At 44.0% G+C, this 19,009-nt stretch overlaps 1 protein-coding gene across 1 annotated transcript in view; it reads right to left on the bottom strand.

Moving 5' to 3' along the window:
• The window catches only part of HNF1B (HNF1 homeobox B), a 62,818-nt gene that overhangs the window by 16,790 nt on the left and 27,019 nt on the right, over window positions 1-19,009 (bottom strand). Inside the window, exon 5 of the mRNA XM_049790810.1 lies at window positions 3,570-3,730. Coding sequence (XP_049646767.1) covers window positions 3,570-3,730 — 161 coding nt within the window. The remainder of the gene's footprint in view (window positions 1-3,569; window positions 3,731-19,009) is intronic.

The raw sequence follows: 19,009 nt of genomic DNA, 5'->3' as shown, positions 1-19,009 counted from the left end.
GAAATAAGAAAGGGCCAGAGTGATAGTACAGTGCGTAGAGTGTTTGCCTTGCATGCTGCTGACCTGGGCTCAATCCCCAGCATCCCACATGGTCCCCTAAGCCTGCCAGTAGTAATTTCTTACTGGAGAGCCAGGAGTAACCCTTTAGCACTGCCAGGTATGGCAAGAAAAAAAAGAAAGGAAGGAAGGAAGGAAAGAAGGAAGGAAGGAAGGAAGGGAAAGAAAGAAGAAAAGAAAGAGAAGAAAAGAAAGAAGAAAGAAAAAAGGAAAAGAAAGAAAGAAAGAAAGAAGAAGAAAGAAAGAAAGAAAGAAAGAAAAGAAAGGAAGTAAAAAAGAAAAGAAAGAGAGAAAGAAAGAAAGAAAGAAAGAAAGAAAGAAAGAAAGAAAAGAAAGGAAGTAAAAAAGAAAAGAAAGAGAAAGATGGGGCTGGAGGGATAGCATGGAGGTAAGTTTGCCTTGCCAGGAGTGTAGAGCCAGGAGTAACCCCTGAGCCCTGCTGGGTGTGACCCAAAAAACAAAAGACAAAAAAAAAAAAAAAAAGAGAGAGAGAGAAAGAAAAAAGAAAGGAAGAAAAAAGAAGGAAAGAAGGAAAGAAAAAAGAAAAGCTCGGGTGGGCCCAGAGCAATAGCACAGTGATAGAGTGTTTGCCTTGCAGGTGGCTGGCTGCTCAGGATGACCTGGGTTCAATCCCCAGCATCCCACATGGTCCCTCAAGCCTGCCAGGAGCGATTTCTGAGCACATAGCCAGGAGTAACCCCTGAGTGTCACTGGGTGTGGCCCAAAAACCATAAAAAAAAGGAAAGCTTAGTTGTTTTAGTGATATGGGTCTAGTACTAGATGTGTTTAGTACTAGAACCAGAAATACAATACTGGGTGTCATCAAGGCCACACCTGGAGGTGCTTAGAGGCCATAACATAACTTAACATAACATAACTTGCCAGGACTTAAACTCAGGACCTTGAGTATTCAAGGCATGTGTTCCAGTCCTTGGGGTTCTCACCTTGGTTCCCAACATGTGTTTTGTTTTGGTTTTGGGTGAGGGCATACTGGTGGTGCTAAGGGATCACTCAGTGGTATCAAGGAATGAGCTAAGGTTGGATATGTCAAGGTGAGCACCTTAACTCCTGCACTGTCTCCTTGGTTCTTTGTATATGTTTTTGTTTTATTTTTAAGAAAAAAACAAGGTTTGGGAATTGGGGGAATTAAAAAAAAATCAACCACAAGCACAGAATATGTTCACGCCTGATAGTTCTTTTTTCTTTTCAACGCATCAATGCATGTCATTGGGTGAACAGACAGTGCCACAAAAACAACTCATATGGGGTGTATCATTTCCAAAATTATCCCTGGGAGATTTCAAATGCATGTCCTACTGGAAATTGAACACAGAGAGAGTCATGCCTTAGATAGGGCTGAGCCCAAGAAAGGCAGGCTATAAGCAATACACATACCAGCCCTATGAGGCAGCTGTTATTATTCCCATTTTACAGACGAAAAAGCTGATGTTAAGCAATGTCCAGCCAATTACTGATAAATAATAGAGCCCAAGATGAGGATACACTGGTCCCCCTCCCTGCCTTATTTTTAACCATATTCTCCTCTTGCCTCGGTGAACTAAGATCTGGGATGGACTTGTTATATATTAACAGAAAATAGACTGTTGAATTTGGACATCCAGTGATAGTGACATAACATATGAGCCAGGGTGTCGGAGACAAGTGAATAGCTAGCTCTTGCAAACAAGCTTCCAGGTGTCTGATAAGGTTGAGGTGTGCTATCCTGGTCAATTATCAATCCAATGATACACTGCCCAGTAGAGCACTGCCAGCCAGAACAGGGGAAGAAAGTATGTCTGAGGACCAGCAGCCAGGATGCAATTCCTCTCAGAGGAAGGAGGGGAGCGCTTCAGGGTCTGTGGCCATAGGAATGAAGACTGGGGAGGTTTCCTCAACTAAGCCAAGATGTCTTCTCTAGGGAAGTCAAGCCACCCTTCTCATTGGCTAAAGTGACTGGAGAACTCACAACACTCATGTTTCTTCTGGAAGAAGTCACAGAAGGGCGGAAGGGAGGGCCAGAGGGGGCAGTTGAATGACTCCCACAGGACGGTTTGTCACTGTCAAATCCCAAGACCACAACCAGAGAGCAGCCCAGGGCTCCTGAAACTAGAGTTAGCTGGGCCACTGCTCTCTTCGGAAATGACACTTTGTTTTTCCTCCCAGGAGCAGGGGACTCAATCACCTGTGACTCACTACCATTTCTCTGTTGCCTACACAGCACACACGTCAAGGTCTAAAGTGGCATCTGTTCCCTGTCCCCTCCCCCTATGCAGGCCACCACCTCCTTGGGGTCAGAAGCCTTGAGGAAATGTGCACAGTTCTACCAACCTACAGCTACTCCATCCCCTGAAACAGAGCATGACCCAAAGAATTGAGTTTTCCACTTCCCACCCTCCTATTGTCGAAATGCTTCTGTGCTCTCCTCAGCAGCTGCCCCCTGCTCTTTCTTGCGTTATTACGGATTAGAATCTTGAAAACTCACATCCACACAGTCTATTCCTCACCATGGCAGCAATACATCCCACTAGGTGTAGACTTGTGTTGCTTACAGAGATGGAAAAGATAGATCTATCTCTTCAAGAAATTTGCACTCATTTCACCATAAAAATTTTACTGGCCTAGAATGGAGTGATAGTACAGCAGGTAAAATGTATACTTTGCGCACAGCTGACCCTGATTCTATCCCAGATCTGGCAGAGGGTACTCCGAGCACCACCAGGAATGATCCCTGAGCGCAGAGCCAGGAGTAAGCCCTGAGCACTGCTGTATGTGGCCTCCCAATTAAAAACAAACAAAAAATATTTATTAATCCAACAGTGTTAAGTGTTTTCAGTGCTAGTACATCTGTTTCCTCCAGTGATAGCCATGTTGTCATTAACCTCCATTTTCTAGGAAAGAGAGCTCGAGGGCAAGTTAAAAATCCTGCCCAAGACTACCCAACAATTAAGTATTAGAGCTGGGCTATGAACCCGTGGCCACTGAAACTTCACCCACTCCCTCAGCAACATCGGACGTTTTGCACTGTAATCTTCCCTCCCACCTAGGCCACCCACTTCATTATTCTTCTTGCCGGCACCATGGTTGGGAGAAATAGTAAGCTTGTTGCATGGTGAGGAATTCTCTGGGTTAAAAACTGGCTGGAGGCATGGCAGGGTGGTGGTGGTGGTGGTGGTGGTGGTGGTGGGATGAATGAACATTTTATCAACCCAAATGTCATTGGCAGCCCCAAGACAAACAGTGTCCCACCCGGCTTGCTTCTTTATGAGGCATTCAATCAATAAATGAGAGCAGAGCTCTGTCAGATTTATTGGCTGGGTTCAAACTGAACACCTCTTCCACCCGCCAAAGGCTGGGTCACGGCTCCTACCTTCCCGTCCCAACTCCGGACAGCCCCATTTCCCCCTGTGCGGGTTACAATGGTTCATTGTTTGAGTCAGGCCTTGTGAGAAGTTGTGTTTGTTTTGCCTCTTATCTTATCAGCTTCAGAGCTACAATGGCCCAGGTGTACTCACCATTTTACCATCAGGTGAGAGGAGATTGTGGCCAGGGTCCAGGCTGGCTGGAGAAACTTGCTGTAAAACGGACTGGCTGGTCACCATGGCGCTGTTGCCATGGTGACTGATGGTAGAGGAGGAAGTGACTTCATTGTTTCCTTGCTGGCTGTAACGCACTCCTGCAAAACAAGGCAGACCCAGCAGGGAACATTAGTGCCTCCAGGGCCTAGAACACCCGGCTCCCCTTGTTTTCAAGGGTAGAGGACAAGAAAATAGGGTTTCCTTCTATTGAGCCTACCCATGAGAACTAACTCTTACTACATAAAGGTAGTGTCTCTCTAACCCCTGGAATGTCTTTTTGTTTTGTTTTGTTTTGTTTTGTTTTGTTTTGTTTTTGTTTCATTTTGGGGGCCACACCCAGCGATGCTCAGAGTTTACTGCTGGCTCTGCACCCAGGAATTACTCCTGGTGGTGCTCTTGGACCATATGGTAGCTAGGGATCATATCTAGGTAGGCCACCTACAAGGCAAATACCCTACCCATTGTACTATCTTTCTGGCCCCAACCTCTGGAATGTAAATTATATGAAGGCAAGTTGTTTTTGTCTATCTTTTTTGCTCTGTTCTTGCTGCATTCTAGTTTCCTGGTGCATGGGAGTCACTCAGTAAACTTCTGTCCAGTGAGCTACAGGATTCTACTGGCTGTTGTTTTGCATAATTCTTTTTAGGAGTTCTCTTCCTGCTGGAGCTTTACCCAGTAGAGATGAACACAGAACCAGAAGAAATCCTTTAGATTACTCCTTTAGATTTAGTTTACTCCTAAAGATTACAATTTTAGATTAGTAAACCTCTAGATATGGCACTCCCACTCTCCCCAGTGCTTTCTGGCAACACTTCCCTGGCATCTTTTGACTATCTGGGATTACAAAGTCAAAATCTACCCCTTGACAAAGAGTGACCTTAACAAGAGCTAAAGTAAAAGGGATAGGTCTGTCTTTTATTTATTTTATTGGAGTTAGCCTAATAGCTAGGGGACATGGACAAATCAGGACAGGTTGGATTACCATTTGGAGGTTCTGTGAAACATGTTTCCTTGACAGGGTCGTACTTGGCTGATTTCCAGGGTACGGGGAAGGGATGTGGTGGGCCAGGTGGCACACATAGGCAAGATAGAGATGCTTAGTAACCCCCGATAGTCTGGTCTGTGAGGAAGGGAAGCTGCCGACATGTTTACAGTCTCTTCTTTGATAATTCCCACTTGCTTGGGAACCGTAAAGGAGGTCTGTGCTCAGGACAGGGGAAGTCCTGGGCAGATACTAGGCAACTGGAGAAACTCAAGAAGGATCAAAAACCTGGATCCAGTTTGTAGAGGTCAAATCCCACCATGTTGGCCTGTGAAACAGAGAAGGCCAGGGCACACGGTACCTGACATTCAATACTTAGGGGAAAGTGTGTCCTCAGTATGGGCTTTGAATTTTACCAAAACATTTGTTCCTGCCCACAGGGAAAGCAGATCAAATGCTCTAGGCATGGACTATTTGGAGCCACTAGATGGTATTAACTGCAATTCTCCTGTTACTTAGTTCATCCCAAATTGAACCCCCATTGTATTAAATTATCTGTAAAACATATTAGTCTGTTTTCCCCCTTACTCAGTGTTGTGTCTGCACTAGAGCCCCACCTTCCTAAGAAGGCTACAGAATGCCCCCACCCCATACACACACCACAGAGGTCAGGCAAGCTGTCATGACCAGCCTTTAATTTGCTAAGACCTGGCTTGTCAAAGGACACCCAAGCCAGTTTTCCTTGGATCTTCTGAAGGACATTGCCCAAGTCTAATATGACCTAGAGCTCAAGAGGCTGTGCAGAAAACAAACAAATACTAAAGCAGGCTTCTAACCTTCAAGAACAGCCTGTTTGAAGTGGCTTGATACATGTTCTGTGGGCTTCTTCTATTGGTTGTTTCCCTGTCTTTTGATTCAGGGGCTTTGGGGGCAGGAGAGACAGTGTTGACAGTGGGGCAGCACTGAAATTCAATGGTTATTGGTATGGGGTAAAGTTTGGAGGAAACAGGATCAAGGTGGCTAAAAAAAAAAAGACAGACTTCCACATCTCCAACACTTCCTGATCAGTCCTATTTATTTTCTTCTATATTCCTCTGTTACCTAATTTTTTCTTTGACTATTCTTAAGTACATCTCATTGGATTAAAATAGGGCTTTTTCAGCGATAGTATAGATGGTAAGGTGCTTGCCTTGCATGTAAATGGTAGGGTTTAATCAGCACTGCCAGGATTTCTGAATGCAGAACCAGGAGTAACCCCTGAGCATTTTTAGGTATTGCCAAATCCCTTCTCAAACAAACAAACAAACAAACAAACAAAGAAACTAACTAACTAACTAACTAACTAACTAACTAACTAACTAACATTTAAGGGACCAAGGACACAGGTAAGGCATTTGCCTTACATGTGACTGGCAATTGAACCCTGGAGCATATCAGGGTGCTTTTTTTCTGTTTGTTTTTTGGCCACACCCAGTGATGCTCAGGGGTTACTCCTGGCTATGCGCTTAGAAATCGTTCCTGGGTTGGGGGATCATATGGGACGTGGGGGGATCAAACCGTGGTCTGTCCTAGGTTAGTGCATGCAAGGCAGACACCTTACCGCTTGTGTCACTGCTCCGGCCCCCAGGAGTGTGATTTCTGAGTACAGAATCAGGGGTAACTTCTGAGTATTGCTAGGTGGACTCAAAATCCAAAAGAAAGAAAGAGAGAGTGAGAAAGAGAAAGAAGGAAAGAGAGAAAGAAAGAAAGAAAGAAGAAAAAGAAAGAAACAGAAGAGAAAGAAAGAAGAAGAAAAAGAGAAACAGAAGAGAAAGAAAGAAGAAAGGAGAAAGAAAGAAAAGAAGAAAAGGAAGGAAGGAAGGAAGAAAGAAAGAATAAAAGAAAGGCTTTTCTCCACTTAAAAAGTGGTTTTAGTGACTGGAGCAATATTACAGTGTGTAAGGCACAAGCCTTGCACACAGCTGACTCTAGTTCCATTCCTGACATCTCATAATGGTCCTCCAACTACTTCCAGGAATGATTCCTGAGTGCAAATCCAGGAGTAACTCCCCTGATAGTTGCTTCTCATCAAGATCCTTCTAATAGCTTCTAATAGCTCTCTGGAGAACTGTGTTCTCTTGTTGGAACGAAGACACCCAATTTTTGTGAGCTCAGTGGACAGAACTAGGCCTAAGAGAAAAGAAGGAAGCAGAGTTCTCAAGTGAGAGAAGAAAGAACTTTCTATCAAGGAGAGATTCTGGTAAAACGGTGAGTTAATGGGAAGCCACTAGGCCAAATCAGGCCCATTCCCAACTTTACCCATAGTGAACTCAACAATCTTGAGACAAAGACCATTTCATGAAATTTAGTTTCGTCTTGTAACACAAGAGCAAAAGCTTCCTTAACAGTGTGATTTTCCCATCAGAGAAAACAAACAATGTCTAATAATGGGGAAGGGTTGAAGCAGGAATTATGAAGAATGAAGACCTCAGGCATTTCCCTCAAAACTAGAATTCTAGAGAATGTAGAGTCAATTCTAATATAGGATTAAAAAAAAGTTTTCAACTGAGAATAGTTTCCAAGGCATCTTCCCTGTCTGGAACTCCTGATGCTTTGCAAGTTGGAAGAGAGATGTGGCCCCTGCCCTCTTGTCCTTTGCTTTTGAAGGAACTGGACTTCACACTGTTTTTCTCCTGCTTTCTCTGTCTCCCTGACCAGTTATTTGCCTCCCCAAGATGCTCTGCTCCTGAGAGAGTGGTGATAACGCTGGGAGTTGGGTGTGTTTCCACCTCTCAGCCTGTCCCCACCATCGATTGAGTCTCAAGTCAAATAGACGCAGGTTTTAGCCTATTTAGTTTGGCTGAAAGAAGAGGGCCAGCCCTTCGATGATCAAATACGGGTCATGGGGAAGCTTCTTCCCTACTACTGACTACATAATTATTTATTTAAAAATAATTAACCTGGGACATCTGCGGGAAACAAAAGACTACTATATAAGAGAGCCTGGCAGAAGAGAGTTGAGAGGTTATTTGTTATTAGAATCCAGGCATCAAAACTCAAGGCTGTGTGCAGGTCCAGCCTCTCTTCTGTACTGCAGAAATTCATTCTGTGAGAGCATTAGTGTTGGAGCTTCACTACCTAAAGCTGTGCTCAGACTAGACACATTCCTTTGAAGATCTCGGGCTGGCAAGATAGTACAGGGGTTCAAGTACTTGCCTTGCACCTTGCTTACTTTGATTTGAACCCCTGGCTCCATGTATGGGCCCCAAAGCATTGCCAGGGGTCACTACTGATCACAGAGCTAGAAATAGTTCCTGAATGGTGTGACAGGTATGGCTCAAAATCCCCCTGCCTGCTCCCCGCACCCCTAAAGAAAAAGACCTCTGAATAAGGGCTAAATTAGGGGATTCTGTTTGGATCTTGACTCTGTCATTAATGCTTTGTGTGAGCTCCAGCTTCTTCACTCTAACTCAGAGAACTGATTGCTGCTAGTGTGGTGGGAACTGGGCATAGGTCACTTCTTTGTCTCCAGGTCAGTCTGGAACCTTCCCACTGATGGTCCTCGCACTCATAATTGGGCAATCCCTCTGGATCCTAAGATTGTGGCTGTAATCATGCAACTGCCTTGAAAGGGGGGCTGTGGAGCTGGAGAGTGTATCACAAGGTAGAGGTTGGAGAGACCAGAAATAGCTGTTCTTGTCAAAGGAAGCAGAGGCCCGGTGCTTGTGTATTTCACAAACTTCGAAGAGCGCTTGACATGAGAATGGAAGTGGAGCAAGCTCTAGAGAAACCTGAGTTGAAATTTTTTTCTATACCATGGAGTACCTGCATGACCTTGGAGAAGTCACTAAAATTCTTTTCCAAGTTTCAGGGCTGTCTTTGTGTGTGTGTGTGTGTGTGTGTGTGTGTGTGTGTGTGTGTGTGTGTGTGTGTGTGTGTGCTGAGGGTTGCATCCAGATCTCATGCATACAAGGCATACATTCCCCCTCCCCCCTACAAAGCCTCAACTCCAACCCTTTAGTTTATTTATTGTTAATTTAACTCATGGAAGAAGACAATGAGCTAATTGATGTGAAAATATCTGTACCATGCATTGCACCTAATTGCAGCCTTCTCAGCTCTTCCTTCTTTAGAAGTAGTCATGCCTGTGGAAGACATTTTTGGAGGAGGAGGAGCTCTGAATTGGTGCTCAGGAGGCCTGGAGATTGGACCTGGATCAATCATATGCAAGTCATGTGCTCTAATCCAGTATTATTTCTCTGGTCCTTTGAAGAAATTTTTAGGAGGGCTGAGTACATGAAACTTTTTGTTTATTTCTGGGGATACATTCAACTATGTTCAGGGCTTACTCCTGGCTCTACATTTAGGGATCACTCCTGGTAGATCTCAGAAGCCATATGTGGTGCCAAGGATCAAACCCAAATTGGCTCCTGCAATGAAAGTACTTTACCTATTATACTACCTCTCCAATCCCAAACTTTACAAATTTTTTTTAAAATATCTTTTATTGTGACTAATGTGAATTACAAGTTTTCCACAGTTATATTTAAGGTATATAGTGACAGTGAATTAAACTTTACAAAATTTTGAGGACCTGTACCAGGTACCATATTTGGAAGCCTGTGGTAAGCATTGTAATGTCCTGGAATGTCATCTTTCCTTGTTTATTCCCTGTTGCAAGCTCCAAAAGTAAATTTACTTTTGAATGAAGACTCCAGTTTAATGTCCAGTTTCCAAAAACAGGATTTCTTTTCTTTTCTTTTCTTTTTTTGGTTTTTGGGTCACACCCGGCAGCGCTCAGAGGTTACTCCTGGCTCTGTGCTCAGAAATTGCTCCTGGCAGACTCAGGGGACCATATGGGATGCCAGGATTCGAACCACCATCCTTCTGCATGAAAGGCAAACGCCCTACCTCTATGCTATCTCTCGGGCCCCTACAACAGGATTTCTTAGGGAAAACATTAATGGAAGTCATATATAGACCAATCATTTCCTGGTTCAAATTAGGCAGCAGATACTTTCCCCATCACTGACTTCTGAAGCATAGCAAATGAGTCAACAGCAAAAAGCATACCAGTTAGAGTTCAGACATATCTCTGCAGTGCTAGCCATGTTACCTATTTACACATGTACCCAGGGCTCAGCATCATAGGAACTAAGCTATTTCTAAATTCCCTGCAGCTTGTAGGACAGAGGTTATCCACTTGATTTCTAACATGACCAGCATCAAATATGAAAGAATCATATGGCTCCAAGACGTTAGTCTCATCATGCCTTGTCTTCCTGCCTCAGCATCCATTCCTAAGGTACTCTTTATTGCTCCAACTTGACATATCTTTTTATGGGAAGGGGGTTGGATCACACCCAGCAGCGTTCAGGGGTTACTCCTGGTTCTATGCTCAGAAGTAATTCCTGGCAGTGCTCGGGGGACCATATGGGATGTTAGGTATCAACTCAGGTTGGCCTTACCAGCTGTGCTATCACTCTAGCCCCAAGCTTGACATTTCTTTGTCAAGCAAAATCATGCTAACTCATTCTATTTGGAAACTAATAAAGGTTCCTTTTGACTCAGGACATTCTCCACATCTAATAAAGGCATACTTGTGCCTTTTTGATGCCAGTCTGCCCTTCTGCAATGTCTCTCACTACCCCCCGTTCAACAATGTTGAACACTTGCCTCTGAGCCTTTGCTTATATGGATCCTTCTGCCTAGGAAGCTTTTTCCCTTCTCCATATCACATCTTTTTTTTTCTTTTCTTCTTTTATTTTTTTTGAACATCTTATAAAAAGACTTAAGTGTCACTTTATTTGTGAAGTACTCCCTGATTCCTTCTAGTTGCTAACTACTCCATCTTTGCATGTATTTTGCATGCAGTGGAAACTCAAAGCAAAATTAGTCACCTATATAGCAAGTTTTCACTCAACATTATCCAAATATCTTGGAAAATTCACTTTAAGCTACACATGATGTAAGGAAACCAATTTGACTTAGTTGATATAAATGATCTAAATTCCTCTGGCACATTTTAGGTCACAAAAGCCAAACAAACTAATCAACATAAATCCCAAGTGCTTTTAAAATAAAACAAGAATTTGTACACATGAATACATTCATTCATTGTACTGCATTTATTTTAGTTCAGGGCCACATGGGTACCTGAAGCCTATTCTAGCAGCTCAGGACACAAGGCAGGAGCCCACCTGGACAGATTACATTCATCCAGACCCATAGTAATAAGAGTTAGACAACTAGGTTAGGTCAATGAATCTAATGTATACATCTTTGGGGTGAGGTAAATTGCAATGCCCGGGGAGAAAAAAACCTATTTATATTCAAGGAGAAGGTACAAGCTCTATTGACAATGTATCTAGACTGCAAGTGTTTTTCTCTCTCATTAGTGTTATTGCCAACAAAATGCCATTAATGATCTGATGCTATTTAAGGACTTGCTGTGCTATAAATACTCTGTTGATACATTAATTTCTCTCTATCTGAAAGGAAGATTCGGGTGTGTACTCATTATTGCACCCTTAGAGCCTAGTGGAGTGCCAGGAACTGTCAATATTTGCTGAATGAAGGAGTGAGCTCTCAGATTTTGAATGTCCCTGCCCCAGAATGAGGGAACATCATTTTTGGCAGAATAAAATAAGTCCGTTTTGGGGGGGGGGTATGTTTGTAGTGAAAGTACCGATCAGTCCAATTCTATTGATATTGATCAGTCCAATTCTATTGATATTGATATATATCCAACATTCTATTGAATATTTTAGAGTAAACTGAATTTTACACTGAAAAAACATGCCATGAATTCAGAAATCTGTAACTAGTTAAATGGAGCCACTACAAAGATACAATACACACACACACACACACACACAAACACACACACACACACACACACACACACACACACACACCCCTTTCAAACACCTTTTAGCAACCTAGTGCACTGTTCATATCCTAAGCCTCAACCATCCGCACCTGGAATTATAACTCTCTATTTTTCCCCTTGCATTCAGATAACACTCTATCCACTACTTCCCTTTAACTAGCAAGCTGCAATCCTTCTAAAGTCTATTTTTACAGAAAAAATATTAGGACATTTTCAAAGTTAAGTACCATATGTATTGCCATAGGTATTTATGTATTTCCTAACCACATAATTTGGGATAAAACTTTGCTCATACTTTGATTCAGTTCTTTCTTGGGGGGAGGTGTCTTTCGGGCCACACTCAGAAATGTTTAGGGCTTTCTCTTGATTCTGTTTAGGGATCACTCCTGGTGGTGCTTGGAGGACTATATGAAATGCCAAGAACATACTCTAAGTTGGCCACATGCAAGACAAGAGTCATAACCCTTCCCTGTAATCTCCAATTTTATTTTAATTTAATGCTTATCTTTATGAAATGTGCCACTGATGAAGTTTTTGGGGGTGTTGTGACTTAAATTCCATCATTCACCCATGAGCACTGTGATTTTTTTTATTCTTGGACTTTGCAATTCTGGTGGTTTTTTATGATGCATGTTTCAGTTCTATAGAACTGACCGTGCACCTGTGTTCAAAGCCAGACCCAACTGGCTTATAGGAGTGACCTAGAGAGGTACTGCTCATGGTGTTATTAACCATGGGGGTTTTGAAAAACTGCCCCAACTCAGATTCCCAAGGACTCCAATAAGCTGAGACTCCAAGTTCACAATTCCAAAGATCAACTGGGCACCTGTTTCTAGACACAGCACTTTTTTTTTTTTTTTTTTTGTGGTTTTTGGGTCACACCCGGCAGTGCTCAGGAGTTATTCCTGGCTCCATGCTCAGAAATTGCTCCTGGCAGGCACGGGGGACCATATGGGATGCTGGGATTCGAACCGATGACCTTCTGCATGAAAGGCAAACGCCTTACCTCCATGCTATCTCTCCAGCCCCTAGACACAGCACTTTTTAATCAACAAAGGAATTTTATATGGGGGCCACACAGTGTCGGTGTTTGAAGTGGGGGGCTCTGAGCACAGTGTGGAGGATGGGCGTAAATATTTGGTGCTCTGGTTCATTGCCTAGGGTCACCAGCAGTGTTGGGAGGCACCCAGAGTCTGGAAGTCTAAAATCAAACTCAGAATATTACACTACTAGGCCTGCACTCCCCATTTGAGCTACCCTCTATCCCATCTTTTTGTTTGTTTGTGTTTTTGGCCACACCAAACGGAGCTTAGGGATTACTCCTGGCTCAGGGGACCTCAGGAATTTAACCTGGGTCAGCTGTATGCAAGGCATATGCCCTACTCACTGTGCTCTCTCTCCAGGTCTCCCCCCATCCTGTCTTGAACTCACCTTTCCTTCCTTCCTTCCTTCCTTCCTTCCTTCCTTCCTTCCTTCCTTCCTTCCTTCCTTCCTTCCTTCCTTCCTTCCTTCCTTCCTTCCTTCCTTCCTTCCTTCCTTCCTTCCCTTCCTTCCTTCCTCCCTCCCTCCCTCCCTCCCTCCCTCCCTCCCTCCCTCCCTCCCTCCCTCCCTCCCTTCCTCCCTCCCTTCCTTCCTTCCTTCCTTCCTTCCTTCCTTCCTTCCTTCCTTCCTCCCTCCCTCCCTCCCTCCCTCCCTCCCTCCCTCCCTTCCTTCCTTCCTTCCTTCCTTCCTTCCTTCCTTCCTTCCTTCCTTCCTTCCTTCCTTCCTCCCTCCTTCCCTCCCTTCCTCCCTCCCTCCCTCCCTCCCTTCCTTCCTTCCTTCCTTCCTTCCTTCCTTCCTTCCTTCCTTCCTTCCTTCCTTCCTTCCTTCCTTCCTTCCTTCCTTCCTTCCTTCCTTCCTTCCTTCCTTCCTTCCTTCCTTCCTTCTTCCCTGCCTCCCTCCCTCCCCTCTATCCCTTCCTTCTTTCTTTCATCATACCAGCATACCAGGGCACTCAGGGCTTACTTCTGCCTCTGTACTCAGGGATCATTCCTGACAGGGTTCAGGGTGCCATGTGTGTTGCAGGGATTTAAACCTGCATGCAAAGCAAGTACTCTACAAGCTACACTATTGCTCCCGCTCCAATGTTTTGCACTTTAAACTTGTATTCTCTTTCTCTCTGTCCTGACTTGCTTATGGTTTGTGGTCAGTCAAATTTTGAGTTGGAATTTTTGCCTATAAAATGGGCATACAGGGGCCCGGAGAGATAGCACAGTGGTGTTTGCTTTGCAAGCAGCCAATCCAGGACCAAAGGTGGTTGGTTCAAATCCTGGTGTCCCATATGGTCCCCTGTGCCTGCCAGGAGTTATTTCTGAGCAGACAGCCAGGAGTAACCCCTGAGCACCACAGCGTGTGGCCCAAAAACCAAAAAAAAAAAAAAAAAAAAAAAAAAAGAATGGGCATACAGGACTGGGGAGAAAGTTCAAATGGTTGGAACACATGCTTTGCCTGCTTGAGGCCCCCAATTTAATTCCTGTCCCTGCACAGTCTCCTGCCTTGAAGGACACCAGCCAAATGTTTTTTGGGTGGCCCTGGCAGCTCCTAGAGCTGTTGGACCTGAGTATTGTATGGTTCACACTACCAGGCTTTGTGTCACTAGGAGTGTCCTCTGTTCCCGGTACACTGCTGGGGAAGCACCCTTCCCTAATAAATAAGTAAACTGGACATATAGATCTCCCTTCTTCAGAAGCCTGGGTGATGAATGAATAAAATAATGCTAGATAAAGCCCTGGGTTTTCCTGGAAGAGAAAATACTGAATAAACAGAGTCCATTAGAAAAAGCTCAGTCAGAGGGAATTTGGGGCTTCTTGGTCAGGCTTCTCCCCCCTACTTTTGGCACTAGAGCCTGAGGTACCTTTTCCTGGGGTCTGTGTGCTGCTCCTAGAATGTGGTGGGATGGCTTTCATCTCTGACATTTCAAAACCGATATCCCATCCCTGATAATGCAGGAATGTTCCTCTGGCTGGTGGCCTTCTGCCAGCCCCAGTGAGTGTCCCCGCCACCAACAGAGTAAACATTACTCAACTGACCAGGGCTCTGTCACACACATTCTTCCGCTGTGTTTCTAACCTCATGCGGCGCACAGCCCAACCCAACTGACTCTGCAAACTAGCACTGGCAGAAAAAAACACTGCCCAAGGGAAACCACCTAGGCCATCATCCTCACTTAAGGCTGCATGGGCCTGTCTTTGTTTTTAAAGTCAAAGCAGAGGGTGATGTATGGACTAGGAGGAATTGGTCCCAAGTGACCCAGGACTATATCTTTGAGAAGCCTTTTTACAGAATCATTTTTTCAGAGAGGTGTCACATGCTTGAAGACAAAAGCAGAAACCTTTGTGATGTGTGTGTGTGTGTGTGTGTGTGTGTGTGTGAGAGAGAGAGTTTTTTTTTTTGGGGGGGGGGGGAAAGCCATACCTAGCAGTGCTCAGGGCTTATTTCTGATTCTGTTTTCAGGGATCACTCCTGGTGATGTTGGGGTTCAGCCATGTGTAAGACAAGTGCCATTTCCTCCTGTCCTATCTCTCAATCTTAGGAAACCCTCCTTTTGGACAAGAGAATATGAATGATTTTCCCCAGCTTGAAACTATAAATTTCAGATTTGGAGGCTTTCCCAGGAGTTAGCATTGCTGCCTCAGTTTCTCATTGGCCACCCAGGACTATGGCTAGTCCTCTATGGGAACACGATTAATGTTTGCACAGAGTTCAGGAGATAATAAATCTGAAACCCTGGGAGGAAAAAGTTGATGCAAGATGAAAGCAATTTAAACACTGGGCTGCTTTCTATTCCAGATCCTTTACTGCTGAAGGTGGCTGAATTAGGAGCCCAATTCATAAGAGGAGAAACACAGACAGGTCTGCAGGGACGGTAAACATTCTTGAACTCAAGGAGTGAAAGTTGAGTGATACTTAAGGGAAGCCCACAAACTGGTTTTCTTATAAAAATCAAAGTAAATGTGACCACGAAAAAAAAAAATCCTTCCGTCAAAAACATCTGGACTGAGACTAGAAGGCAAGGTACCTGGGCCTCTGGGAAAACCATAGATGTGAGCAGGCAGAGGGCAGCAGAACTTTCGCTCTTCCTCCCTACCAGGGTCACCTGGGGCATCTCACATGCTCTTTTTTGGAACCCAATTTCTGCTCAATCACAGAGACTATGCCCTGAGCATCACCCAACACAACTGCCTTCACATGAGCACTTGACACTTTACTTCTCACAATGCCATAGATACCCACTAAATAGAGAATACTGAGGCATGCAGAGGTGGGTTTCTGTACAACTTGCACTGGGTCTCCCAGTAAGTCAGTGATATCTAAAGCCAAGACCTCTTCATACCCTCCCCCACAAAAAAAGCCCCATGTTGATAGATGTAGTTTTTCAGCATGACCATGTCATTATGAAATGTTTTTGCTTGTTTATAGGTTTTCTTGACCATACGCCTTGCCAGGCAAGTGTAGGACCTTGTCTGCCACTCACATGGACCCTTTAGCACTGCATGGAGAGTCAGGAGTTGTAAGGTCCTCAGTGGGTATCTTTAGAATGAGTCCATAATGCACCAATGACCTTACTTTGCCTTTGACCCTAGCTTCTGCACTGCATTCACATTTGGGCAGTTGAGTGCAGTGGTGGAGATGAGACAGGGATATTTATCCCCTAAATCTGATTTTGCTGACATTGGGGATAGGTATACACTTTTAAGAAGGAAGAAAGGGAAAGAGAGGAAGAAAATATCATCAAAATAAAGACCCAGTCTTGACTCATGTATGTCATTCCATGCCTGAAGACAAGAGTATGTGAGGCTGAGGAGTGGGAGGAGTGGGGTCTGGGGCATTCTTGAATACAAAAATAGCCAATGAATGCATTTGAGAGGGTCTCCCATTCTATACTTCCTGAGGCCTAAGCATGGACTTGGAGTGCTTTAAGGGGGCAGATTAGTACTGTAATGAAAGTGCCATCAGACTTTTAGAAGCTGCTCATTTGTAAAGGTTTGGGCTGCAGATAGGAAGCTCCAGTTTAGAATCACCATACTTGATCCCAGTTTGAGAATCATTGGGTTGATTGGGGGTAAAGAAGATCCATGAATAAGGACTTACTTTGGTAATCTGGGTGGGAATTTGGGGCAAAACCAAGAAGATTTAATAGTGGTTGTCCATAGCTCCAGGACAGACAGAGCCCCACTGCGGTCTGGCTCCTGGGGTCTCTTTTCTGAGAGGCTGCCTTTGCGGGCAGGGGGAATGTGGCTGCAACAAAGGCCTCGAGGGTTGGCAGACTAGGAGAATGAGAGGAGAAAGGTGATGCTCCTAAGGGCCTGGGCTATAAAGCCATCAACCAACTGAGCCACTGGGTGTCCCCACAAAAGGAAGGGCCCATAAACAGACATCTGCATTGTCCCCAATAGGTCTAATAAAACTGCCTTATAAATACACTTTCCACAGTGACCTATGAGAGCAAGTGAGATCCATGGAGAAGGTGCTTTGAGACCTGACAAGTATCAGAGGCCAGACACTGATTCTTCATCACTCTCATCCATCATGATCATCATCATCATCATGACAGACAGCCACCAATCACCCAGGTTCCTGGATGTTGGTCCCAAGTAACAACATGTGTCAGGTGCTGAGACCTTGCAAGATATTTGACTGCTGACCTTCACTAACCAAAAGCAGCAGCAAAGTGCTCAGGGACTCTTCAAGAACCAGACTTCCCAGGTACATTGAGTCTGTTTTTTTCCCTAGACCTCAGCTTGCTTACTAGACTCTAAGGCAGAGTGGTAGTTCTTGTTCTTTTCTTGCCTAAGGGATGCTGGTAAGAAATCATAAAAAAAAAAAATGAATTCAGTAAACTATTAAACCAACTAGTAGAGCTTTAGAAAGAAATAATGATTATATTTTCTTTGAAAACTTCCTGGTAGCATTTATTGTTGAGTTGTAAGTTAAGCAACATAAATGAAGGAGAAGTTAGTGATATTATTTCTAGAAAGAGAAAGACTCTGTAAATAATCATATGCTTTTTAAAGTGAAACTAATTCAATACCCAGTGTCTAAAACAGAACAGTGGGAATTTAGAGATTTAGCTTTTGGACAAAAAGTCCTCTACAATATTTTCATGGACAAATATGTGTGATGCTTCCCTTGTGCCAGGTCAGGAGACACAGCGGTGAAAGAAAATTTATTGGCGTTTAGACATCAAAACAGTCCACAGTTCTACCACTCAGAATATATGCATAGCTTTTTGAAGATCACTTGTGTTTCTGGAAAAAAAATCTTAAAATGAACTAATTGTGCAAAGGCTAGAGAGATAGCACAGGGGTTAAAGTACTTGCCTAGCTTTTGCTGAACTATTTGACCTCCAACACCACAAATAGTACCCTGTGTACTACTAGAAGTAATCCCTGAGCACAGAGCCAGGGAAACTCCAAAGTACCACAGGGTGTTGCCCACCACCATCCCCCAAACAAATGAGATGCTTATCTTATGCATATTCTTCAAATCAATGCTAAGACCATGGGAGGAACTGTTCAGAAGATTTTCACCCTTACTGACCAGCCCGGTTTAACAGGTGCCAGGCAGGAAGAGGCACCCTGCAGTGAGGGAGGCCAGAAGCATGGGCATGCAGTCTGCCACTCAAAGGCCCTGAAAGTGTTAACCCCTAGCAGTTATAGGTGTTTCATTTATACCCATTATAAATCTGTTTATTGTGACTGGCCGCACCCAATATATGGAGAGTTGTAAAGCTCTAATGATCCCTAATAAAGGTGGAAGTTTCTAACAGACACAGTTTCTGACATAGAGAGGAAGGAGCAAGGGACAGAGGGAGCGATTGAGGGAAGAGAGAGACAGATGATGAGTTAAACAATAAACAATCACAATGGCCAGCCCCTTTTCTCCCCACACACTGCTTCTCCAAGTGGCAAAGTCCTGGCTCCCTCAATGGGACACTTAAAGCATCTCCAGATAAGAAACTGCCTGATCCAAAAGGTCACACCCTCACTTGCTAGAAACCAAGAGATGTTAAATGATTTGTCCAAGGTCATCCTTGAGCAAATCGAGGTTCAAGTCTCCTGAACCCTTACCCCAGGATTCTCCCTCTCTTAGTTTAGCCATGGGCCACCATGGTGGTCATCAACTACTTTGGAACTCAAATTCCAAAGGGTCTCAAATTCTAATTCCAAAGAATGTGTGTGAGAATCAAAGATATATTTGCCTTTTTTTTAAATTTAATTTTATTTTTTAATTTACTTTGGGTGGGGCACACCCGGCAGTTCTCAGGGGTTACTCCTGGTTCTATGCTCAGAAATTACTCCTGACAGAGTCAGGTTCAATATGGGATGCCAGAGATTGAACCTGGATCAGCAGTGTGCAAGGCAAATGTCCCACCAGCTGTACTATCACTCTGGTCCCATGCCCTTAAAAAAAGGGATTTATCATTTAATAATGATAATTTTATATGCAACCTTATATATTTAATATTATACATATAACATATAA

Source organism: Suncus etruscus, chromosome 1, assembly GCF_024139225.1.
Source record: "Suncus etruscus isolate mSunEtr1 chromosome 1, mSunEtr1.pri.cur, whole genome shotgun sequence".
Lineage (NCBI taxonomy): Eukaryota > Metazoa > Chordata > Mammalia > Eulipotyphla > Soricidae > Suncus > Suncus etruscus.
The sequence above is the reverse complement of the archived record's forward strand: the minus strand, read 5'-3'. Positions and strand labels throughout refer to the sequence as shown.